Below are 24,796 nucleotides of genomic sequence, written 5' to 3' on the forward strand. Positions count from 1 at the left end.
CATTTCATTAGTGCCTTATGAACGTTGATGACGAATGCATTATTGTATATTTATCATTTTTACAGATACATACAACTTGAAGTTGTGCAATTTAATTTTTTTTGCTATAAATATTAACCACAAGGTACTTGCAAATATGTTGTTCAATTAATGTTTGAAATGTTTTTCTGTACAAAATATATACGTAAAACATAGATTTATAAAAATATTTTTAAAGAATGGTCTAAAACAGTTTAATAAAAATATCAATTATTTCTTGATTATATATCTTAATAGGGAGTTAAATATATCAAAACTGCTTTTTTCGCAAATAAAGAAAATCTGTGGCATTTATTATAGTCGCTACTAATATTGCAACAATTGTAGACAAAGATGAAGATACTCTCTTTCAACTTTTTTTTATATACCATTAGTGGTATGTGGCGACCAATCGAGTGGTCTTCGAAATGTTCTAAAATGTTATATAGTATGCTCACTTGTTTCACGATGTATTTATTAATAATTTTCACGCTGACTCAATTGCTGGATATTATTCTTGTTATTGAAAACGTAGATGATTTTGCTACAACTTCTTTACTGTTACTTTCGACTGTCAGTGTATTATTTAAGGCAACAGCTGTTATAACACATCGCGATGAAATTGCCAATTTAATCGATACATTACAGAAGAAACCTTGCAAAGTATACACTAAAGAAGAGAGTAATATCCAAATGAAATTCGATTGTACGATCAGGTATATTTATTGATACAACTGTCAATTATGCCACAATTTTATCGACGTGTAAATTGGCAGATATAAATAAATATTTTATCAATCAATTAAATTAAATAACAAACGAAATAAGTTGGACTAATGACATTTAATTTAATAAATATATGCAAAATTCTAAATTAATTTTCTTAAGTTATTCAAAAAATTGGAATGTGTACTATTAAATTATTATAATAATCTAAATATTTTGCTCATGCATTTGTGTTACAAATAATTATCTAAAGTACCATATACAATGATAATAAAGATGATATCTTTTTTTACTGTACAGTATCGTTAATCTATATAATTTCAAAACACATATGCCCACAATACATACTGCTCTCGTGTATTGTTATTATACATTAATTATTATATGTTTTCACAAAATATATACAGATCATATTCCATAAAGTACACATCTCTGACATTGCTTTCTGTCACTGGTGGCATAATAAGAGGACTGCTCCAAATTTTAGAGGGTCAATTACCCTTTAGGATGTGGGTACCATACGATTATACCTGGCCCTTTTTACTTTGGTTTACATCAATTCAAACGTTTGTGGCTGTAATTTTTGCCACATTTGTAAATCTCGCAACGGAAACTACGGTATTGGGTTTTTGCTTACAAATATGCGCACAAATTGAGATTTTGAAACATCGTCTGCAGAGAATGATGAAATCCAGTGAGAAGAAAACCTCCAGAATTTCATTAAATGATGAATCAAATGAAATAGGTAAATTGTCGGAATATATTTTACATCACCTGTGTATAATCAGGTTCGTCAAACAAATAATAAAGTTATTTTATATATGTATTTATGTTTATATTAAATAGTGTTTGATGTATTTATAATATTGTTGTATTACTTTATTAATTTTGTACATATTAATTACATAACTTACAACACACATAATATGAAAATATTACAGACTTGCCAAAATGATCAACAAGGTATTCAGCCAAGTGATCTTTTTCCAATTTTTCGCCAGCATATTAGTGTTGTGCACAAGTCTGTATCATTTATCTTCTCATGAGGCAATTATAGAAATCATCAGTTTCGTTATCTATTTACTTTGTATGTTTGTCCAAATTTTTGTTTATTGTTGGGCTGGAAATGAAGTTATACTTAAGGTAGTCATGAGGATGCATAAAATGACAAACAAAGAATGGCATTGTTGCGCAAAATTATATTTTATAATTTTTTCACCAAAATTGTTCAGTTGATGATCATCTCATTATTCTAATTGTATTTTTATTTCTTTAGAGTACTGGATTAAGTGAAGCTGTATATGAAATGGATTGGATATTGATGCCAATTAATAAGCAAAAAGATCTATTGATGATTATGAAGCGTAGTACACGTCCTATCAAATTTACCAGTAGCTTCTTGGTGACGTTATCTTTGGAGTCTTACGGCAATGTTGGTATTAAAATTTCAAGTTTTTTTTATATTTTATGACATCAATTTTTGTTTAATTTCCACTAAAATTTTTCAAATTTTATTTTACAGCTTTTGAAAGCATCTTACTCTGCATTTAACCTTTTGCGACAATCCTAAAATGTTATTTACAATATATTATGTGTATGCATATTTATCATAAATATATTCCTCATCAGAATATGAAATTTGATTTTTTTATATCTTCTTCTATTGTAATAATTATGTTATATTTTAAAAATAAATTATTTAGAATTCATAAATTGGTATACAAAATAAACTAAATTGAAATCAAAGGCTTTTTACAATTATTTACGAAATACTTTATTTAAATACAGATTTGCAATACAGATTTTTTTATACATCATTTTTAAGAAAGACATGTAAAAACATATAATTTCGGAAGATATTTTAATTCATCTAGTATAATTTAGTTAATAAATAATGTTAAATTATGTTAATAAATGATGTTAAATTATGTTAATTTAATTTAATATAATCAACTTAATAATATTTTGTGATTTAATTTGTGGATTATCTTTGGATTTTTTTGTAGATTTTTACAGTATATTTAATAATTTTGAAAATTATTTGCAAGAATTATTGATAAGATTTAAAAATTCTTAAAATGATTACAAAAAGAAGTTTATTAAGATTCAGAAACAATATCATGTATTTGAAGAATAAAAAATATATAACATATACAGTTATTCTATATAGTTATAATGTATTTCATATCTTTTATCGAAAGATATTATAATTATATATAATAAGTATATATGTGTATATTATTTTTATTCTTTAAATAAATAATAATGTCTCTGATGATGTCTTATTAAATTAACAATTAAATAATCATATATTGCACAGTAGACTACATACTATATAGTGGCAATCGATGTATTCTGATGGCATGAAAGTTTACATTATCATGATAGTTTCAGATCTACACGTAGTTATAGCTGCTTGTAATCTTACATAAACGGTACGTTAACGGAATTCGAATTTATTGCTAATAGATACTTAAAAATAATAACGTCATCTTTCCTTTTATTCAAAATTATTTTGGAACGAAAATAATTTTGGCTGTGGGTCAGCACAGTCAACATCGTAATAAAAAAATGCTGTCCTAAATATCAATTAAATAATGCATCATTTTCATTAAAAACTTATAAAAAATGAATGTGTTAAATTAATGTATTTAGAATCAGGGTTGACATGTTTTAAACAATGTGTTTAAAACTGTATGATTAACAAGTGGACACTGTTTTAAACATTTTTGTTTTAAACAGTTTCAAATTATTGTTCAGAACTGTTTAAAATATCGCAAATAAAACATATGATTATTTGGAAAAAAAATTGTAAAAAAAATAAAAAAACAAACAAAAACTTACAGATGTGTATGTTAGAAAATAGTTTTTGTTTAGTTTTTAGTTTTTTATCGATATTTATGTAACATATAGATATAAAAATATAAATAATAAAATAAAAATAATAAGATTAGGGTATTATTTTAGCAGAATATTTATTTTTAGATAATAAATAATAATCAATACAATAAAGATTACTTAGAAGATATTGGCTGACTTTACATTTTACTAAATTGAAAGGAATTAGGCTTTATATGTATTTAAAAATGTTTTTGTTTAAAATAAAAAAAAACAAATTTTTTGCCAACCCTGTTTAGAATATTAAATTAATTGTGTTGCATGCAATTTATCAAATATCAACAAATATATATATATATATATATATATATATATATATATATACACACATATCTTTATCTTGAAACTTTATTAGAAAAATATGAATTACCTGATAAACATATCAGTGATAAACATTCGAAAGTCATTTCGCAGAACATAATCATACTAATTTTGGAGCAATTTTTTACACTGAATGAACGATCTCTTTTTTCGCTTACAAAAATTCACCTGTAAGAGTGATTGAAATTAATAAAAATGACGATTTGCACAATAAATTTTTCGCGACGAATTCTTTCCTAGCGTTTATGCGATGGCCAGTGCTGATGATGGGAACTCGTAATTTTCGTTGTATACGATTACATTAGACAGGACAGCAGACGGCATTTGCAGAAATCGAAAAATAATTAAAAAAAGGAGATGAAAAACGTAAGGAAGAAGTAAACTACGGAAGATAAGAAACACTCTAGAAGTGAGCGAGCAGAATTAAAACAGATGAATAACTGTAGTACGTGGAGAGAATTGTCATACACGTGCCGTTTACTTATTTTCAATAAACTTTTCAGAATTAGCGAGAATAAACATCACTAAAAATCAATTGAGCTTTCTGTTCTATAAAAGAATTGTAATTTTTTTTATCATCATCTCACATTGCCATATTTTTTGTAAAATATTATTATGTATAAATAATATTACGTTTAATATTTCAGAACATTTCAAATAGTTATTAGATCAGATGAAAGTTTAATTTTGTTCTACCATATCTTAAATGTATCACAAACTACTATTACCTTATAATTAAATCGTTAATTTAATCGTCTAGTGATAAAGATAAAGCACTATCATCAATGAACCTTTAACATAATGATATATTTTAATGAATCGGCGTTAATACGCCGGCAATTATTAATGAATTATTAATTTTAAGCTGGATATATAAAGACAACGAAATGCGATACGAAAACATTTTACTAGTGTCTTACGAATCTTTGTCACGTATGCATTATTGTATATTTATTATTTTTGCAGATACGTACAAATTGAGATTGTGCCATTTAATTATTTTGCTGTAAATATTCACAAGATACTTGTAAATGTGTTGTTGAATTAATGCTTGAAATTTTATTGTAAAAAATATATACGTAAAACATAGATTTATAAAAATATATTTTTAAAGAATGGTCTAAAAAAGTTTAATAAACATATCAATTATTTTTTTATTATATATCTTAATAGAGAGTTAAATATATCAAAACTGCCTTTTTTCGCAAATAAAGAAAATCTGTGGCTTTTATTATAGTCGCTGCTAATATTGCAACAATTGTAGACAAAGATGAAGATACTCTCTTTCAACTTTTTTTTATATACCATTAGTGGTATGTGGCGACCAATCGAGTGGTCTTCGAAATGTTCTAAAATGTTATATAGTATGCTCACTTGTTTCACGATGTATTTATTAATAATTTTCACGCTGACTCAATTGCTGGATATTATTCTTGTTATTGAAAACATAGATGATTTTGCTACGACTTCTTTACTGTTACTTTCGACTGTCAGTGTATTATTTAAAGCAACGGCTGTTATAACACATCGCGATGAAATTGCCAATTTAATCGATACATTACAAAAGAAACCTTGCAAAGTGTACACTGAAGAAGAGAGTAATATCCAGATGAAATTCGATTGTACGATCAGGTATATTTATTGATACAACTGTCAATTATGTCATAATTTTGTCGACGTGTAAATTGGCAGATATAAATAAATATTTTATCAATCAATTAAATTAAATGACAAACGAAATAAGTTGGACTAATGACATTTAATTTAATAAATATATACAAAATTCTAAATTAATTTTCTTAAGTTATTCAAAAAATTGGAATGTGTACTATTAAATTATTATAATAATCTAAATATTTTGCTCATGCATTTGTGTTACAAATAATTATCTAAAGTACCATATACAATGATAATAAAGATAATATCTTTTTTTACTGTACAGTGTCGTTAATCTATATAATTCCAAACCACATATGCACACAATATACGCTGCTCTCGTGTATTGCTATTATACATTAATTATTATATGTTTTCACAAAATATATACAGATCATATTCCATAAAGTACGCATCTATGTGTTTGCTTTCTGTCATTGGTGGCATAATAAAAGGGCTGCACCAAATTTTAGAGGGTCAATTACCCTTTAGGATGTGGGTACCATACGATTATACCTCGCCCTTTTTACTTTGGTTTACATCAATTCAAATGATTGTGGCTGTAATTTTTGCCACATTTGTAAACCTCGCAACGGAAACTACGGTATTGGGTTTTTGCTTACAAATATGCGCACAAATTGAGATTTTGAAATATCGTCTGCAGAGAATGGTAAAGTCGAATGAGAAAGAAACCTCTAAAATTTCATTGAATGATGAGTCAAATGAAACATATAGATTGTCGGAATGTATTTTACATCACCTGTGTATAATCAGGTTCGTCAACAAATAATAAAGTTATTTTATATATTTATCGTTCTATTAAATAATGTTTGATGATTTATGATATTGTTGCGGTACTCTATTAATGTTGTACATATTAATTATATAACTTGCAAACATAATGAAAATATTTACAGACTTGCCAAAATGATCAACAAGGTATTCAGCCAAGTGATCTTTATCCAATTTTTCGTCAGCATATTGGTGTTGTGCATAAGTCTGTATTATTTATATTCTCATGTGATAATTATAGACATCATCAGTTTGATTATCTATGTACTTTGCATGTTTGTCCAAATTTTTATTTACTGTTGGGCTGGAAACGAAGTTATACTTAAGGTAGTCGTGAGGATGCATAAAAAAGCAAAGAATAGCATTGATGCGCAAAATTATATTTTATAAGCTTTTCACAAACATTTTTCAGCTGATCATCTCATTATTCTAATTGTGTTTTCATTTCTTCAGAGTACTGGATTGAGTGACGCTGTATATGAAATGGATTGGATATCGATGCCTATTAATAAGCAAAAAGATCTATTAATAATTATGAAACGTAGTACACGTCCTATCATATTTACCAGTAGCTTCTTGGTGACATTATCCTTGGAGTCTTACGTCAATGTTCGCATTAAAATTTCAAGTCTTTTTTATATTTTTATATTTCGCATCAATTTTTTTTAAATTTTCACTAAAATTTTCCAAATTTTATTTTACAGCTTTTAAAGGCGTCTTATGCTGCATTTAATTTTTTGCGACAATTCTAAAGTGTTATTTATCCTTTTACAATACATAATGTGTATGCGTATTTATCATAAATATATTCCTCATCATAGAATTTTGATGTATCTTTTTTTAGCTATTATTATTATAGCAATTAATATTTTAAAAACAAATTATCTAGAATTCACAGGTGGGTACAAAGTAAACTAAATTGAAATCAAATGTTTTTTACAGATAGTCGCAAATCCTCTTTTGAATGCAATACAGATTTTCTTATACTTATTTTTAAGAAAACATATAAAAATATTAAAATTCGGAAGATATGTTGATTGAATTAATTATTCAGTTAACAAATTCGATTAATTTAATTAATAATATTTTATAATTTAATTTGTGGATTTTTGCAATATATATATATATATATATATATATATATAATAAAATATATATATATATATAATATATATATAATATATAATATATAATATATATAATATATATATATATATATATATATATATAATAAAATATATATATATATGTATATATAAAATATATATAAAAAATATATGTAAAATATATATATATATATAATAATTTTTATATATATATAATAATTTTTACAATTATTTACAAAAATGATTGATTAGACCTAAAAATTAACATGTTTATAAAAAAGAATGTTTCATTAAGATTCTGTCTTTTATAGAAAGGTATATTTATATATCTTTAAGAATAACTATATATGTATATATATTTTTTATTCTTTAAGTAAATATGTTATTAATTATAAATGTTAACAATTAAATAATCGTATATTGCACAATACTTTGTGTATATAGTGGCAATCGATATATCTTTGACGGCATGAAAGTTTACATATGACGGCTTCAAATTTATACACAGTTATAGATGTTTGTAACATAAACGTTTGTTACACAAAAAGAACGTTAATGGAATTTATAATCTTAATGCATTGCTAGTAGATATTTATAAAAAATAATAATTTTTTTTCTTTTTTTCCATTTCACAAAGAAAAGAATAGTAATTTTGGCTGTGAGCTAGAACGGTCTTATCATTCAATAAGAAAATGTTATCATACATCATTCAAAAATTAAATAATGTATTATTTTTATTGAAAACTTGTACAAAATGAATGTATTATATTGATATAATTAAAACATTAAATTAAGATATTGTATGCAATTTATCAAATTTAACAAATATATGTATATATATGTGTGTGTGAGTGTGTGTTAAAACTTTATTAGAAAAAAAAGCATTATCCGATAAACGTATCGGAGATAATGTTCAAAAATTACTTCGCAGAACACGATCATACTAATTTTAGAGCAATTTTTTACGCTGGAAGAACGATGATCCTTTTCCGCACATAAAAATTTACCTGTGAGAGTGATGCAAATCAGTAAAAAATGACGATTCGCACAACATATTTATCGCGATAATACTAGTTTTCTTTTTTTCTTTCCGTTTATGTGATGGGAACACGCCTTTTCGTTGTACACGATTAGATTGCTAGACAGGTCAACAGATGGCATTTACAGAAGTCGAAAGATAATTAAAAAAAGTAGATGAAAAAAAGAAGAAAGAAGGAAACTACGAAAAATGAAAGGCACGTTGATAGTGAATGAGCAAAATTAAAACAGGTGAATAAGCGTGATATGCGATGAGAATTAGCGGGAATAAACATGTCGTGAGAGAATATATTCTCTCGGGCGATTTACAATATTATGGAAACATATAATTATTCTTAAAACAACAGGACTGTCATTATAAACATTGCGACTTATAGCCGTAATTAACAGCTATAGAGTAGCTGCATGCTAATGTAATTCTTGGAACACAAGTAAGTTACTAAAAATCGATTGACAGATTTTTTCGCTATAAGAGAATTGTGATTTTTGATATCATCGTCTCATGTTGCTATATTTTTTTATAAAATATTATTACAAAATAATATTACGTTTAATATTTTAAAATATAAGTATTAAATTAAATAAATGTTTATTTTCCACATGTCATATGTTACATTTTATATCCAATATCCAAAATATTCCTATAGCAAAAATATATATTTTTAAAAAACGAATATTTTTTGCATTTATCGATTTAATTGTAACTTTATGAGTGTCATTATTTAGGATTGTACAATATGCTTAAATTACATGTATATTTAGAATCCTGGGAACGCGACAATATGTTGAATTTCACTGGAAATATAATGTTCCTACAATGCCTCAAACAATTACATACAACTACATACCCCATAATTATATCTTCGATATTTTACCAGGCAGTAAAGAATCGATAGATACCGTCGTATCAGTTATTAATAAATTAATAATTTTAAGCAGCATAGGGATAAAACTTGATACTTAACTAGTGTCTTACGAACTTTGGTCGCGTGTGCATTATTGTGTATTAAACATTTTTAGAGATACGTTTTACAAATTAAAGTTATGTAATTTAAGTTTTTGCTGCAAATTAACCGCAAGATATTTGCAATTGTGGTATTAAAATTCAAGTTTGAAATTTTCCTTTTTGAAATATATGCGAAATATGGATTTATGAGAGTATTTTTAAAAAATAGTAAAAAAATTTGATAAAAATATAATCAATTATTCTTGAATTATATATTTTAATAAATAAATATTTTAAAATTCACTTTTTTAATAAATAAAGAAAATCTGCCGCTTTTAATATTTCAGCAATTGTAGATAAAAATGCAGATATTGTCTTTTAATTTTTTTTTATATACCATTAGTGGTATGTGGCGACCAATCGAGTGGTCTTCGAAATGTTCCAAGATGCTGTATAGTATGCTCACTTGTTTCACGATGTATTTACTAATAATTTTCACGCTGACTCAATTGCTGGATATTATCCTTGTTATTGATAACATGGACGATTTTGCCAAGAATTCTTTAATGTTTCTTTCGATTATTAGTGTATTATTTAAGGCAATTGCTGTTATAACACGTCGAGATGAACTTATTAATTTGATTAAGACTCTACAAAAGAAACCTTGCAAAGCTTACAATGAAGAGGAGAACGACATTCAGTTGAAATTCGATTGTATGATCAGGTTGGTATATTTAACTGATGATGACGTCACAATCTTGGTGACATGTAAATTGATAGATACGAATAAAAATATCTTATCAACCAATTAAATAAAATAATGAACCAAATAAATAAATTGAATTAATGAGATTTAATTTAATAGATATATGCGAAATTCTAAATTAATTTTCTTAAGTTATTCAAAAAGTTAGAGTGTGTACTATCAAATTATTATAAATCTAAATGTTTTACTCATGGATTTGTGTTAGTTATCTAAAGTACTGTGTGCAATGATAATTAAAGATCATATTTTTCTTTATATTGAACAATATCGTTAATCTATATAATTTCAAAACACACACACAACACATTGCTGTTATACACTGCTTTTATACGTTGATTATTATATGTTTTCACAAAATATATGCAGATCATATTCCATAAAGTACACATCTCTGGCATCATTTTCTGTCACTGGTGGCATAATAGGAGGTTTGCTAAATACTTTAGAGGGTCAATTACCCTTTAGAATGTGGGTACCATACGATTATACCTCGCCCTTTTTATTTTGGCTTACATCAATTCAAGAGTTGGTGGCTACACTTTTTGCCACAATTGTAAATGTTGCGACGGAGACTACAGTATTGGGATTTTGCTTACAAATATGCGCACAAATTGAGATTTTGAAACATCGCCTGCAAAAAATGATGAAGTCCAGTAAGAAAGAGAAAACTCTCATTTCGCTGAATGATGCTTCAAATGGAACAGACAGATTTTCGGAACATATTTTACATCATCTATGTATAATCAGGTTCGTCAAGCAGATGATAAAGTTATTTTATGTACGTATTTTTCTGTGCTAAATATATTAAATAAAATGTTTGATCTTTTCATAATATTAATTGTGGTATCTTTTTAATTTTGTATATATTAATTATATAATTTGCAACATAATATAAAAATATTTATAGACTTGCCAAAATTATCAATAAGGTATTCAGCCAAGTGATATTTGTCCAATTTTTCGCCAGCATATTGGTATTGTGCACAAGTCTGTATCATTTATCTTCTCATGTGACAATTATAGACATCATCAGCTTGATTATCTATGTACTTTGCATGTTTGTCCAAATTTTTGTTTACTGTTGGGCTGGAAACGAAGTTATACTTAAGGTAGTCGTGAGGATGCATAAAAAAGCAAAGAATAGCATTGATGCGCAATTTGTATTTTACGAGCATTTTACCAAAAATGTTCGCCTGATGATCTCATTATTCTAATTGTGTTTTTATTTTTTCAGAGTACTGGATTGAGTGAAGCTGTATATGAAATGGATTGGATATTGATGCCAATTAATAAGCAAAAAGATCTATTGATGATTATGAAACGTAGTACACGTCCTATCAAGTTTACCAGTAGCTTCTTGGTGACATTATCTTTGGAGTCTTACGGCAGTGTTAGTATTAAAATTTCAAGTTTTTTAAATATTTAATAATATAAGAAAATTTAATTTCCGCTAAAATTTTTCAAATTTTATTTTACAGCTTTTGAAAGCATCTTACTCTGCATTTAATCTTTTGCAACAATCTTAAAATTTTATTTACTCTTTTGCAATATATTATGTATATGCGCACTTATCATAAATATATTTCCCATCACAGAATATGAAATTTGATATGTCTTCTTTTAGCTATTATAACAATTAATATTTTAAAAACAAATTATTTAGAATTCAAATTGGTAGATAGAAAATAAACTAAATTGAAAACAAATCATTAATATAATAATATATTATAATGAATCATTAATATAGTGATATATTATAATGAATCATTAACATAATGACATATTGTAATCAATCATTAATATGGCGGCAGTTATTAATGAATTTTTAATTTCAAACTGGATATATAGAAACAACGAAATATGATATGAAAGCATTTCATATAAATAATATTACGTTTAATATTTCAGAACATTTCAAATAGTTATTAGATCAGATGAAAGTTTAATTTTGTTCTACCATCCTTCAAATGTATCACAAACTATTACCTTATAATTAAATCGTTAATTTAATCGTCTAATGATAAAGATAAAGCACGACTGTATCAATAAATCTTTAACATAATGATATATTATAATGAATTGGCGTTAATACACCGGCAATTATTAATGAATTATTAATTTTAAGCTGGATATAAAGACATATATAAAGACAACGAAATATGATACGAAAACATTTCACTAGTGTCTTACGAATTTTGGTCACGTATGCATTATTGTATATTTATTAATTTTACACATACGTACAAATTGAGGTTGTGCCATTTAATTTTTTTGCTGTAAATATTAATCACAAGGTACTTGTAAATGTGTTGTTGAATTAATGCTTGAAATTTTATTGTAATATATATACGTAACACATACATTTATAAAAACATTTTTAAAGAATGATCTAAAAAAATGTGATAAAAATATGAATTATTTTTTGATTATATATCTTAATAGAGAGTTAAATATATCAAGACTGCTTTTTTAGCAAAGAAGAAAATCTGAGGCTATTATTATAGTCGCTAATATTGCAGTAATTGTAGACAAAGATGAAGATACTCTCTTTCAACTTTTTTTTATATACCATTAGTGGTATGTGGCGACCAATCGAGTGGTCTTCGAAATGTTCTAAAATGTTGTATAGTATGCTCACTTGTTTCACGATGTATTTTCTAATAATTTTCACGCTGACTCAATTGTTGGATATTATTCTTGTTATTGAAAACGTAGATGATTTTGCTATGAATACTTCAATGTTACTTTCGTTTATGAATGTATTATTTAAGGCAATTACTGTTATAACACATCGCGATAAAATTGTCAATTTAATTGAAATACTACAGAAGGAACCTTGCAAAGTGTACAGTGAAAAAGAGATTAATATCCAGATGAAATTCGATTGTATGATCAGGTTGGTATATTTACTGATACAATTGTCAATAATGTCACATTCTTGTTGATATATAAATTGATAGATACAAATAAATATCTTATCAATGAATTAAATTAAATAACAAACAAAATAAATAAATTCAACTAATGAGATTTAATTTAATAAATATACATGAAATTTTCTAAATTAATTGTCTTAAATTATTCAAAAAATTAGAGTGTGTACTATCAGATTATTATAATAATCTAAATATTTTGCTCATGCATTTGTGTTACAAATAATTATCTAAAGTACTGTATACAATGATAATAAAGATGGTATCTCTTTTTACTGTACAGTATCGTTAATTTCAAAACAAATACGCACACAATACACACTGTTCTCGTGTATTGCTATTATACATTAATTATTATATGTTTTCACAAAATATACACAGATCATATTCCATAAAGTACACATCTATGTGTTTGCTTTCTGCCATTGGTGGCATAATAAAAGGGCTGCACCAAATTTTAAAGGGTCACTTACCCATTAGGATGTGGGTACCATATGATTATACTTCACCCTTTTTACTTTGGTTTACATCGATTCAAACGTTTGTGGCTCTAATTTTTGCCACAATTGTAACCACTGCAACGGAAACAACGATATTGGGTTTTTGCTTGCAAATATGCGCACAAATTGAGATTTTGAAATATCGTCTGCAGAGAACGGTAAAATCGAATGAGAAAGAAACCTCCAAAATTTCATTGAATGATGAGTCAAATGAAACATATAGATTGTCGGAATGTATTTTACATCACCTGTGTATAATCAGGTTCGTCACCAAATAATAAAGTTATTTTATATATTTATCGTTTTATTAAATAATGTTTGATGCATTTATGATATTGTTGCGATACTCTATTAATTTTGTACATATTAATTATATAACTTGCAAACATAATGAAAATATTTACAGACTTGCCAAAATGATCAACAAGGTATTCAGCCAAGTGATCTTTGTCCAATTTTTCGCCAGCATATTGTTGTTAGGCACAAGTCTGTATCATTTATCTTCTCATATGACAATTACATACATTATCAGCATGATTATGTATGTACTTTGCATGTTTGTCCAAATTTTTGTTTACTGTTGGGCTGGAAACGAAGTTATACTTAAGGTAGTCGTGAGGATGCATAAAAAAGCAAAGAATAGCATTGATGCGCAAAATTATATTTTATAAGCTTTTCACAAACATTTTTCAGCTGATCATCTCATTATTCTAATTGTGTTTTCATTTCTTCAGAGTACTGGATTGAGTGACGCTGTATATGAAATGGATTGGATATCGATGCCTATTAATAAGCAAAAAGATCTATTAATAATTATGAAACGTAGTACACGTCCTATCATATTTACCAGTAGCTTCTTGGTGACATTATCCTTGGAGTCTTACGTCAATGTTCGTATTAAAATTTCAAGTCTTTTTTATATTTTTATATTTCGCATCAATTTTTTTTAAATTTTCACTAAAATTTTCCAAATTTTATTTTACAGCTTTTGAAAGCGTCTTATGCTGCATTTAATTTTTTGCGACAATTCTAAAGTGTTATTTATCCTTTTACAATACATAATGTGTATGCGTATTTATCATAAATATATTCCTCATCATAGAATTTTGATGTATCTTTTTTTAGCTATTATTATTATAGCAATTAATATTTTAAAAACAAATTATCTAGAATTCACAGGTAGGTACAAAGTAAACTAAATTGAAATCAAATGTTTTTTGCAGATAGTCGCAAATACTCTTTTAAATGCAATACAGATTTTCTTATGCTTATTTTTAAGAAAGCATATAAAAATATTAAAATTCGGAAGATATGTTAATTGAACTAATTATTCAGTTAACAAATTCGATTAATTTAATTAATAATATTTTATAATTTAATTTGTGGATTTTTGCAATATATATATAATAATTTTTACAATTGTTTACAAAAATGATTAGACCTAAAAATTAACATGTTTATAAAATAGAATGTTTCATTAAGATTCTATCTTTTAGAAAGGTATATTTGTATACCTTTAAGAATAACTATATATGTATATATATTTTTTATTCTTTAAGTAAATATGTTATTGATTATAAATGTTAACAATTAAATAATCGTATATTGCACAGTACTTTGTGTATGTAGTGGCAATCGATATATTTTTGATGGCATGAAAGTTTACATATGTCGGTTTGAAATTTATACACAGTTATAGCTGTTTGTAACATAAACGTTTGTTACACAAAAAGAAGGTTAATGGAATTTATAATCTTAATGCATTGCTAGCAGATACTTGTAAAAAATAATAATTTTTTTTCTTTTTTTCCAATTATTTCGCAAAGAAAAGAATAGTAATTTTGGCTAGAACGGTCTTACCATTCAATAAGAAAATGTTATCATACATCATTCAAAAATTAAATAATGTATTATTTTTATTGAAAACTTGTACAAAATGAATGTATTATATAGATATAATTAAAACATTAAATTAAGATATTGTATGCAATTTATCAAATTTAACAAATATATGTATATATATATATGTGTGTGTGTGTGTGTGTGTGTGTGTGTGTGTGTGTGTGTGTTAAAACTTTATTAGAAAAAAATGCATTATCCGATAAATGTATCAGAGATAATGTGCAAAAATTACTTCGTAGAACATGATCATACTAATTTTAAAGCAATCTTTTACGCTGGAAGAACGATGATTTTCCGCACATAGAAATTTACCTGTGAGAGTGATGCAAATCAGTAAAAAATGACGATTCTCACAACATATTTATCGCGATAATACTAGTTTTCTTTTTTTCTTTCCGTTTATGTGATGGGAACACGCCTTTTCGTTGTACACGATTAGATTGCTAGACAGGTCAACAGATGGCATTTACAGAAGTCGAAAGATAATTAAAAAAAGTAGATGAAAAAAAGAAGAAAGAAGGAAACAACGAAAGATGAAGAACACGTTGATAGTGAACGAGCAAAATTAAAACAGGTGAATAAGCGTGATATGCGATGAGAATTAGCGGGAATAAACATGTCGTGAGAGAATATATTCTCTCGGGCGATTTACAATATTATGGAAACATATAATTATTCTTAAAACAACAGGACTGTCATTATAAACATTGCGACTTATAGCCGTAATTAACAGCTATAGAGTAGCTGCATGCTAATGTAATTCTTGGAACACAAGTAAGTCACTAAAAATCGATTGACAGATTTTTTCGCTATAAGAGAATTGTGATTTTTGATATCATTGTCTCATGTTGCTATATTTTTTTATAAAATATTATTACAAAATAATACGTTTAATATTTTAAAATATAGGTATTAAATTAAATAAATGTTTATTTTCCACATGTTATATGTTACATTTTATATCCAATATCCAAAATATTCCTATAGCAAAAATATATATTTTAAAAAACGAATATTTTTTGCATTTATCGATTCAATTGTAACTTCTTGAGTGTCATTATTTAGGATTGTACCATATGCTTAAATTACATGTATATTTAGAATCCTGGGAACGCGACAATATGTTGAAATTCACTGGAAATATAATGTTCCTATAATGCCTCAAACAATTACATACAACTACATACCCCATAATTATATCTTCGATATTTTACCAGGCAGTAAAGAATCGATAGATACCGTCGTATCAGTTATTAATAAATTAATAATTTTAAGCAGCATAGGGATAAAACTTGATACTTAACTAGTGTCTTAGGAACTTTGGTCGCGTGTGCATTATTGTGTATTAGACATTTTTAGAGATACGTTTTACAAATTAAAGTTATGTAATTTAAATTTTTGCTGCAAATTAACCACAAGATATTTGCAATTGTATATTAAAATTCAAGTTTGAAATTTTACTTTTTGGAAATATATGCGAAATATGGATTTATGAGAGTATTTTTAAAAAATAGTAAAAAAATAGTAAAAATATAATCAATTATTCTTGAATTATATATTTTAATAATTAAATATTTTAAAATTCACTTTTTTAATAAATAAAGAAAATTTGCCGCTTTTAATATTGCAGCAATTGTAGATAAAAATGCAGATACTGTCTTTTAATTTTTTTTTATATACCATTAGTGGTATGTGGCGACCTATCGAGTGGTCTTCGAAATGTTCCAAGATGCTGTATTGGATGCTCACTTGCTTCACGATGTATTTATTAATAATTTTAATGCTGACTCAATTGCTGGATATTATTCTTGTTATTGAAAACGTAGATGATTTTGCTACGACTTCTTTACTGTTACTTTCGACTGTCAGTGTATTATTTAAGGCAACTGCTGTTATAACACGTCGCGATGAAATTGTCAATTTAATCGAAACATTACAGAAGAAACCTTGCACAGTGTATAATGAAGAAGAGAGTGATATCCAGATAAAGTTCGATTGTTTGATCAGGTCGGTACATTTAAGTGATGCAACTGTCGATCACAATCTTGTTAGCATGTGAATTGATAGATAAAAATAAATATGTTACTAATCGATTAAATTAAATTAAATGATACAAAACAAATAAAATAAAGGGACTTAATTTAATAAATATATGAGAAATTTTATAAGGATTAATTTTAAGAGTTAATTTAAGAGTTAATTTTTTTAAATTATTCAAAAGAGATTAATATACTAATTATTATGAATCTAGATGTTGCACTCCTGCATCTGTATTACGAAAGTTATTTAAAATGCTGTATACACAATGATAATCAAAGATGTTTATTAGTCTTTATATTTACTAAGCACAGTTAATATTGTTAATCTATATAATTTCAAAACACATACAACATATATTGCTCTTTCGTATTGATATATACATACACTGATTTCGCGAAACATATGCAGATCATATTCCATAAGATATACGTCTTTGGCATCATTTTCTGCCACTGGTGCCGTACTAGGAGGAATGTTCAATATTTTAGAGGGTGAATTACCCTATAGGATGTGGGTACCGTATGATTACACGTCGCCTCTTTTATTCTGGTTTACATCAATTCAAGAAGTGGTGGCTGTAATTTTTGGTACAATTGTAAATGTTGCGACGGAGACCACAGTATTGGGATTTTGTTTACAAATATGCGCACAAATTGAGATTTTGAAACATCGTCTGCAAACAATGATGAAGTCCAATAAAAAGAAGGAAATTCCTATTTCATTGAATAATACATCAAATGGCAGAAGCATATTGTCGGAACATATTTTACATCATCTATGTATAATCAGGTTTGTCAAGCAGATGATAAAGTTATTTTATGTACGTATTTTTCTGTTAAATATATTAAATAATGTTTGGTATATATATAATATTTTAGTTGTAATATCTTTTTAATTTTCTACATATTAATTGTATAATTTGCAACATAATATAAAAATATTTATAGACTTGCCAAAATTATCAATAAAGTATTCAGCCAAGTGATATTTGTCCAATTTTTCGCCAGCATATTGGTGTTATGCACAAGTCTGTATCATTTATCTTCTCATATGACAATTACAGACATTATCAGCTTGATTATCTATGTACTTTGCATGTTTGTCCAAATTTTTGTTTATTGTTGGGCTGGAAACGAAGTTATACTTAAGGTAGTCATGAGGATGCATAAAGAGAAAACGAATAGCATTATTGTAAAAAATTTTATTTTAGAAGCTTTTCGCAAAAATTGTTCTGCCGATGATTATTTTATTATTCTAATTATGTTTTTATTTTTTTCAGAGCACTGGATTGAGTGAAGCTGTATATGAAATGGATTGGGTATTAATGCCAATTAGTGAACAAAAGGATCTACTTATGATTATGAGGTGTAGTACACGACCTATCAAGTTTACTAGTAGCTTTTTGGTGACATTATCTCTGGAATCTTATGGCAATGTTGGTACTATAATTTCAAGCTTTTTTGATATTTTATAATATAAGGAAAATTTTTATTTTCTATTATAATTTTATTTTATTTTATTTACAGCTTCTGAAAACGTCTTACTCTGCATTTAATCTTTTGCAACAATCTTAAGATTTTATTTATTCTTTCATAATATATTATATATATATATATATATATATATATATATATATATATGATAATTTATTATAAATAAATTACTCATCACACAGAATTTAAAATTTCGATATATTTTTTTTTAGAATTATTATTGCCGTTGTTATTTTTTAAGCAAATTTTTTAGAATTCACACATAGATTGTATAAGGTAAATTAAATTCAAACCAAATGTTTTGCAAATATTTGCAAAACATTTAATGTAATGCAGATTTTCTATATGTAATTTTTAAGAAAGGAATATAAAAGTATTAAAATTCAGGAGAATCTTAATTCAATTAATAATCCAATACATTTTGAGATTTAATTTTTGTATTTTTACAAAATATATAAAATAATTTTTAAAATTATTAGCAAAAATGTGAATATTGCTAACATTGGTATAAGTATTAATTAAAATTCTTAATTAATGCAAAAGATAGTTTTTTTATATTCTATTGGAAATAAATATTACTCAAAAATATATATTACTCAAAAGTACGTAAAGATATTAAAAGAAATATGCAAAATATAGAAGTAAAAATTTCTTTAAAAAGAAACTGCTACAATTATAATAGTCTACATATATAAAATATTTACTCAATTAAAATCAATTAGAAAGTGTCCAAACAGAATGTTCATATAAAAATATTACATGTTTATTTAGAAATGTTATATCATTATAATTAAAAAATGTTGGTGCGTTAAACACCATTATAACGATGAAATACACAATTTAAAACTTTTTGATTAAAGAATTCTAAGAATAAAATATCTATTATTTTGTATACCTTATAAAACACACGATGTATACGTCAGGATAATAATGTCTCGTCGTATTTAATAGAGATATGTATACGGTTCTGCAACTTGGAAAAATATCTGATTGCATTATATCTACTTATTACATTTTATATTTTGTTCGACGATGAAATGAAGAAAATATAATCAAATCAATCAAATAGTTTGTATTTCTTTTGTGGAGAAATATAAATCTATATATAATCTAAGTCTTTTAAGTTGTATTCGACGACAAAAGATAAACATTATTCGATGGGAATGTAACAATATGCTTAGATAAAAGGATAGAATATACCGGTTGATCGATACAAAGAAAGTAGTCGTAATTACAGTCATGTACGTATCATTACAATATTTATATATAAATGAAAAATAATGTGCATGTAATACAATATAATAGACTTCACATTAAGTTGATGACAAATAATTAATATAAGATCATGATGTTAAAGAAAGTATTATATTCATACATAGTCTCTTGCACGTGCGCGTTTTATTTAGTTAAACTTAATTGTCTTGGTATTGAAACAGTCCATGTCCATTTAGCATTTATCATTTCTATTGTGCTAAAATATGAGAAGCAATATTTCGAAAAATTGCGATATAAATATCTTTTTAAATTATATTTACACATATTTTCATCATAATTAAAAATTATCCGATTTTTCAGACTAATATTATCTATGTGTTAGATAAATAAAAGATTTAGTTAGATAAATAAATTTTTCATAATTAGTGTTTAAAGTGAAATGCGCGAATAAAATTTTATCATCCTATAATATATCATATAAAAAATTAAATCCTATTTTATATTGAGTTTTTCTCCTAGAAAAATTAATTAATATATTTAAAGAAATAAAAAAAAAGAATTATCATGATATAAATGGTTATTATATTTATTTTATATATAAAAGTGTGTTTTATTTTTGTGTAATGTTCCAATAAGCTATTTCTATTTATAAATATGCAACTATTTTCTCTAAATTTTTTAATGTACACCGTTGGCGGTGTATGGCGACCTATCAAGTGGTCATCAAACGTCGCTAAATTGTTATATAGCATATTTACTTCTATTATACTAGTCTTGTTATACTTTTTGATGCTAACTCAATTCATGGATATCCTTCTTGTTGTTGACAATATCGATGATTTTGCCACTAATACTCTAATGTTCCTGACTATTGTTGCTGTTACCTGTAAAGCAACTATCGTTGTAGTACGTCGAAACGCAATTATCAAATTGGTACAAACATTGTTGGAGCCACCTTGCAAACCTCGAAATGAAGACGAAATGGCAATACAAAAAAAATTTAATAAGTTTATCAGGTAACTACACAAATATTCTTTTAAAAAAATGCTTCAATTTTAATCATATAAATGCTACAAAAAATATATTAAACGTAATAATAATTCTGTAAAAAAGTCATAAAATTATTATTTTAAGTATTATATTAAGCTTCTCGTTTAAAAAAGAAGAATTAAGAATTGTCATTTCGATTATAAATTCTTATTCATGTATTAAAAGCGCAAACAAATTTTAATTATCATAAAACTTTAATTTCACGAAAATTTAGAAAATATAATTTTAATTCTTTATTCGCAGGTCATGTTCAATTAAGTATTCACTTTTGGCGACAAGTTCCGTTACCGGTGTCACAGTAAGATCAGTACTAAACGTCACGCAGGGTTATTTACCGTATAGAATATGGGTGCCATACGATACTGATACATCTCCAATGTTCTTGATTACATCTATTCAGCAAATTATAACTGTGGTTTTCGTCACTATTATAAATGTTGGCACGGAGACCCTAGTATTTGGATTGTTTTTGCAAACGTGCGCTCAGTTTGAAATTTTTGAAAATCGTCTTCACAAATTAATATCTAACAAAATAGCTAAATATCTGAATCCTGCTTCATCAAATAAAGGAAGAGCAATAATTTCGGAATACATATATCACCACCTCAGTATTTACAAGTTAGTCGTATTAGAATCAATTTTTTATGCATTGCTTTTCGTAAATCCTATCATTTATATTTTAAAATATATTAATTTATTAAATATTATATCTAAAATTTCTCAATCGATTTTTATAATGAAATAACACATTTATAAAATAATTTATTAAATTGTGCAAATTTTAAAGTAAATCAAATAATAATTCTCATTTAGAGTTATTATCCACCGTAACATGTACCATTCTAATGTAAAATTGATATATTATTACAGGTACGCCAAAACGGTAAATGTTATATTTAATCAAGTACTCTTTGTCCAATTCTTCGGCAGTATATTGGTATTATGTACAAGTGTATATTATCTGTCAGCACATATTACGGAATCTGAAAGTGCTACTTTGATAGTTTATACTATCTGTATGTTTGTACAAATCTTCGTTTATTGCTGGTCTGGAAACGAAGTCATACTTAAGGTAAATTTGGATTTTAGAATGCAAATATATATTTAATTGATACAGAAATTATTTCACAAGCTTGAAATAAAATAAAATTCAATTTTTAATATTCAATTTTTGGTTATATTCATTTACAAAGTGTACACATCTGAGTAACTTTATACATTAATTTATTTTACAAATTAATGTACAAATTAATGTCATTAAAAATCATATAAATATTTCCATAATTTTATTCTCTTTAAGTTTGCGAAATAAGCTTTGATCTATCACAAAATTAGAAATAGTCCAAATTTATAAATATATAATATGAAATAACGCATATATATTTATAAAAATATATGCCAAATGTAAATACTTATATGTGTATAAAACCGTATAGAAAAATATAAAGTAATTTAATATTATTATTAGATTATTCTATTTTATCGTATTTTTGTGGTAGAGTATAAGTGTAGGAGATACGATATATCATATGGACTGGCCCTTACTATCAATCAGTGAAAAAAAAGAACTGTTAATGATCATGATGCGTAGTACACTTCCTATAAAATTTACTAGTAGCTTTTTGATAACTTTATCTCTTCAGTCTTATAGCGGCGTAAGCATTATTGTTGTATTTAAATGTAACAAAATAATGACTTGATATATTATAAAAATATCTAAAATATGAAGATACTTAAGATACTCACTAAAGATACTTAATAATGCTTAAGTCAATGAGAAGGCAATCGAAATTGTTGACAAATGTATAGTCTTTTAATTAATCTCTTCTTTAATTATTTTTCAGATCTTGAAAATATCATACTCGGCATTTAATGTATTACAAAAATGAGACATAAATAACCAAGAGTGCGTATAAATATGAAAATATCGTTGTAGTTTATAACAAAATTAGTAAACTATAAATCTATAAAATTTCTATCTGCATTCATATATCTTAATTCAAATCCCTATTTGAATTGTATTGATATTGGCGTCGTTTCATTATTTATAATTATTATGTTTATTGTTTTCGATAGATTGGCGATATTAATTATCAAAAATAAAAACTACATTTATCAAACAATAAATAATTGTTGATAATATATATTTAAAAAATAAATAAAAAAATCTATAGAATATATAATATGCATTCGTGTAAATACACATAAAATATACAAATGTTATATATATAATACAATGTAACAATTTGATTTAATACACAAGTAATAATTTACTTTTACATGAATTGAAAAAGAAAAGCATCCACAGTGTTTTTTTACTGCTAGAATGAAAAAAATATACCTACAGTCTTCCAGTCTTCTTTGTTCGTCAAATAGATGTATAAATGGTTAACTTATATGTCATTTAACCAAATCATAATTTATTTCATTCGCTACATCGTTTGTAATATAATGTGAAAATCAAGATTGTAGAAAATATCATTTTATGCATTCAGTTACTGCTGATACGAAAATGTATGAATAATTTATTCAATGGGAATATGACAATATGTCTTACTGTAAAGAACGATTCCCCTTGATCGTTGCAAGTAAAATTATTTTCACAATTATATAGTAGTAATATTTACATCAGCAGAAAATAATGTACGCCATCGAGTTGCTAATAATCGAACTTATGACAAAAAGAATTAAGAAATTCAAGCAAATAAAACTGTATGCAGTCTGCATCAAGATGTGCTCCATTACACTTAAAATCCAATTATTTTTAAAATAACAGAATAAGTTAACATTGATTACAAAAAATTCTGTTCTGTGCATTGTAAAAAATGTAAGTAATAATATATAAATATTAATATTTGTATTTAGTATTTAGGAAGAAATATTATCTTGTACATTATAATATAAAGAAGTAGCAATCGATTTTCGCTTTATGATAATATTGTACGTGATTTGTGTTAAAGTTAAATAAAAACTAAGTAGAAGAAGATTAAAAAATTATTTATTTTCCTATAGTAATTTTTAAACAGAAAAAAAATTTTTTAAAATTCTAGATGTACAAGTTCGATAATAAGAAAAGAAAAGCCTCTAATGTTTTAAATGTTTTAGAGTCAATTAAATTAGTTATACAAATATTTATTTCTTTATTGATTATTATAATAATGATCATAAATTTCATATTATTAATTCCACACAACGATCAAAATGAACAATTAGTTTTGTAAATAATTACTTTGTATCTTATAACCAACCTGTCAGCAAATAAAATTATGGTTTGAAATCAATATGTTACTAAGTTTTCGGAAATGTATATTTAACAAATATTACACAAATTTTTCTATTGATGTGATTATGTTCTATTAAAATATTATTTACATTAATTATTCTAAAATATAAAAA

General features: G+C 25.5%; 5 protein-coding genes across 6 annotated transcripts; all 5 read left to right on the plus strand.

Moving 5' to 3' along the window:
- The first annotated feature begins 363 nt into the window (after window positions 1–363).
- LOC105247837 (putative odorant receptor 85d) lies at window positions 364–2,314 on the plus strand. The gene is made up of 5 exons (XM_020030152.2): window positions 364–734; window positions 1,152–1,532; window positions 1,686–1,887; window positions 2,021–2,176; window positions 2,267–2,314. The coding sequence occupies exons 1-5, from the start codon at window positions 373–375 to the stop codon at window positions 2,312–2,314; spliced, it is 1,149 nt and encodes a 382-aa protein (XP_019885711.2). The 5' UTR covers window positions 364–372.
- Window positions 2,315–5,228: 2,914 nt separating this feature from the next.
- LOC109610630 (odorant receptor 46a-like) lies at window positions 5,229–7,196 on the plus strand. Its single transcript, XM_025411026.1, has 5 exons — window positions 5,229–5,595; window positions 6,013–6,393; window positions 6,537–6,738; window positions 6,865–7,020; window positions 7,116–7,196. Exons 1-5 carry the CDS (start codon window positions 5,234–5,236, stop codon window positions 7,161–7,163), a joined length of 1,149 nt encoding a protein of 382 aa, XP_025266811.1. The 5' UTR covers window positions 5,229–5,233; the 3' UTR covers window positions 7,164–7,196.
- A 2,631-nt stretch (window positions 7,197–9,827) lies between these two features.
- LOC105247779 (odorant receptor 46a) lies at window positions 9,828–11,846 on the plus strand. Its single transcript, XM_025411028.1, has 5 exons — window positions 9,828–10,225; window positions 10,634–11,014; window positions 11,175–11,376; window positions 11,502–11,657; window positions 11,746–11,846. The coding sequence occupies exons 1-5, from the start codon at window positions 9,864–9,866 to the stop codon at window positions 11,791–11,793; spliced, it is 1,149 nt and encodes a 382-aa protein (XP_025266813.1). The 5' UTR covers window positions 9,828–9,863; the 3' UTR covers window positions 11,794–11,846.
- An 893-nt stretch (window positions 11,847–12,739) lies between these two features.
- On the plus strand, window positions 12,740–19,216 carry LOC112638796 (odorant receptor Or1-like). The gene is made up of 10 exons (XM_025411078.1): window positions 12,740–13,163; window positions 13,582–13,962; window positions 14,107–14,308; window positions 14,435–14,590; window positions 14,686–14,720; window positions 17,289–17,609; window positions 18,051–18,431; window positions 18,590–18,791; window positions 18,922–19,077; window positions 19,169–19,216. Exons 1-10 carry the CDS (start codon window positions 12,802–12,804, stop codon window positions 19,214–19,216), a joined length of 2,244 nt encoding a protein of 747 aa, XP_025266863.1. The 5' UTR covers window positions 12,740–12,801.
- Window positions 19,217–21,004: 1,788 nt separating this feature from the next.
- LOC112638787 (odorant receptor Or2-like) lies at window positions 21,005–23,315 on the plus strand. 2 transcript variants are annotated; one of them, XM_025411024.1, is made up of 5 exons: window positions 21,005–21,366; window positions 21,644–22,018; window positions 22,271–22,472; window positions 22,900–23,055; window positions 23,245–23,315. In XM_025411024.1, exons 1-5 carry the CDS (start codon window positions 21,005–21,007, stop codon window positions 23,287–23,289), a joined length of 1,140 nt encoding a protein of 379 aa, XP_025266809.1. In that variant the 3' UTR covers window positions 23,290–23,315. The 2 variants fall into 2 exon arrangements, with proteins under 2 accessions (XP_025266809.1, XP_025266810.1); XM_025411025.1 differs by lacking the exon at window positions 22,900–23,055 and having other exon boundaries at window positions 21,020–21,366.
- Window positions 23,316–24,796: the final 1,481 nt, after the last annotated feature.

Source organism: Camponotus floridanus, unplaced genomic scaffold (assembly GCF_003227725.1).
Source record: "Camponotus floridanus strain SB8 unplaced genomic scaffold, Cflo_v7.5 scaffold37, whole genome shotgun sequence".
In the NCBI taxonomy this organism is placed as follows: Eukaryota; Metazoa; Arthropoda; class Insecta; order Hymenoptera; family Formicidae; genus Camponotus; species Camponotus floridanus.

Excerpts from the sequence above, each read along its gene's own strand:
- LOC105247779 (XM_025411028.1), top strand. The coding sequence starts at position 9,864 with ATGCAGATATTGTCTTTTAATTTTTTTTTATATACCATTAGTGGTATG. Across the intron at positions 11,377-11,501 it reads GAAACGAAGTTATACTTAAG|AGTACTGGATTGAGTGAAGC; the intron begins GTAGTCGTGAGG and ends TTATTTTTTCAG. Across the intron at positions 11,658-11,745 it reads CTTTGGAGTCTTACGGCAGT|CTTTTGAAAGCATCTTACTC; the intron begins GTTAGTATTAAA and ends TTTATTTTACAG.
- LOC112638796 (XM_025411078.1), top strand. The coding sequence starts at position 12,802 with ATGAAGATACTCTCTTTCAACTTTTTTTTATATACCATTAGTGGTATG. Across the intron at positions 14,591-14,685 it reads CCTTGGAGTCTTACGTCAAT|CTTTTGAAAGCGTCTTATGC; the intron begins GTTCGTATTAAA and ends TTTATTTTACAG. Across the intron at positions 18,432-18,589 it reads CATCATCTATGTATAATCAG|ACTTGCCAAAATTATCAATA; the intron begins GTTTGTCAAGCA and ends AAATATTTATAG.
- LOC105247837 (XM_020030152.2), top strand. The coding sequence starts at position 373 with ATGAAGATACTCTCTTTCAACTTTTTTTTATATACCATTAGTGGTATG. Across the intron at positions 735-1,151 it reads AAATTCGATTGTACGATCAG|ATCATATTCCATAAAGTACA; the intron begins GTATATTTATTG and ends AAATATATACAG. Across the intron at positions 1,533-1,685 it reads CATCACCTGTGTATAATCAG|ACTTGCCAAAATGATCAACA; the intron begins GTTCGTCAAACA and ends AAAATATTACAG.
- LOC109610630 (XM_025411026.1), top strand. The coding sequence starts at position 5,234 with ATGAAGATACTCTCTTTCAACTTTTTTTTATATACCATTAGTGGTATG. Across the intron at positions 6,739-6,864 it reads GAAACGAAGTTATACTTAAG|AGTACTGGATTGAGTGACGC; the intron begins GTAGTCGTGAGG and ends TCATTTCTTCAG. Across the intron at positions 7,021-7,115 it reads CCTTGGAGTCTTACGTCAAT|CTTTTAAAGGCGTCTTATGC; the intron begins GTTCGCATTAAA and ends TTTATTTTACAG.
- LOC112638787 (XM_025411024.1), top strand. The coding sequence starts at position 21,005 with ATGCAACTATTTTCTCTAAATTTTTTAATGTACACCGTTGGCGGTGTA. Across the intron at positions 21,367-21,643 it reads AAATTTAATAAGTTTATCAG|GTCATGTTCAATTAAGTATT; the intron begins GTAACTACACAA and ends CTTTATTCGCAG. Across the intron at positions 22,473-22,899 it reads GAAACGAAGTCATACTTAAG|AGTATAAGTGTAGGAGATAC; the intron begins GTAAATTTGGAT and ends TTTTTGTGGTAG.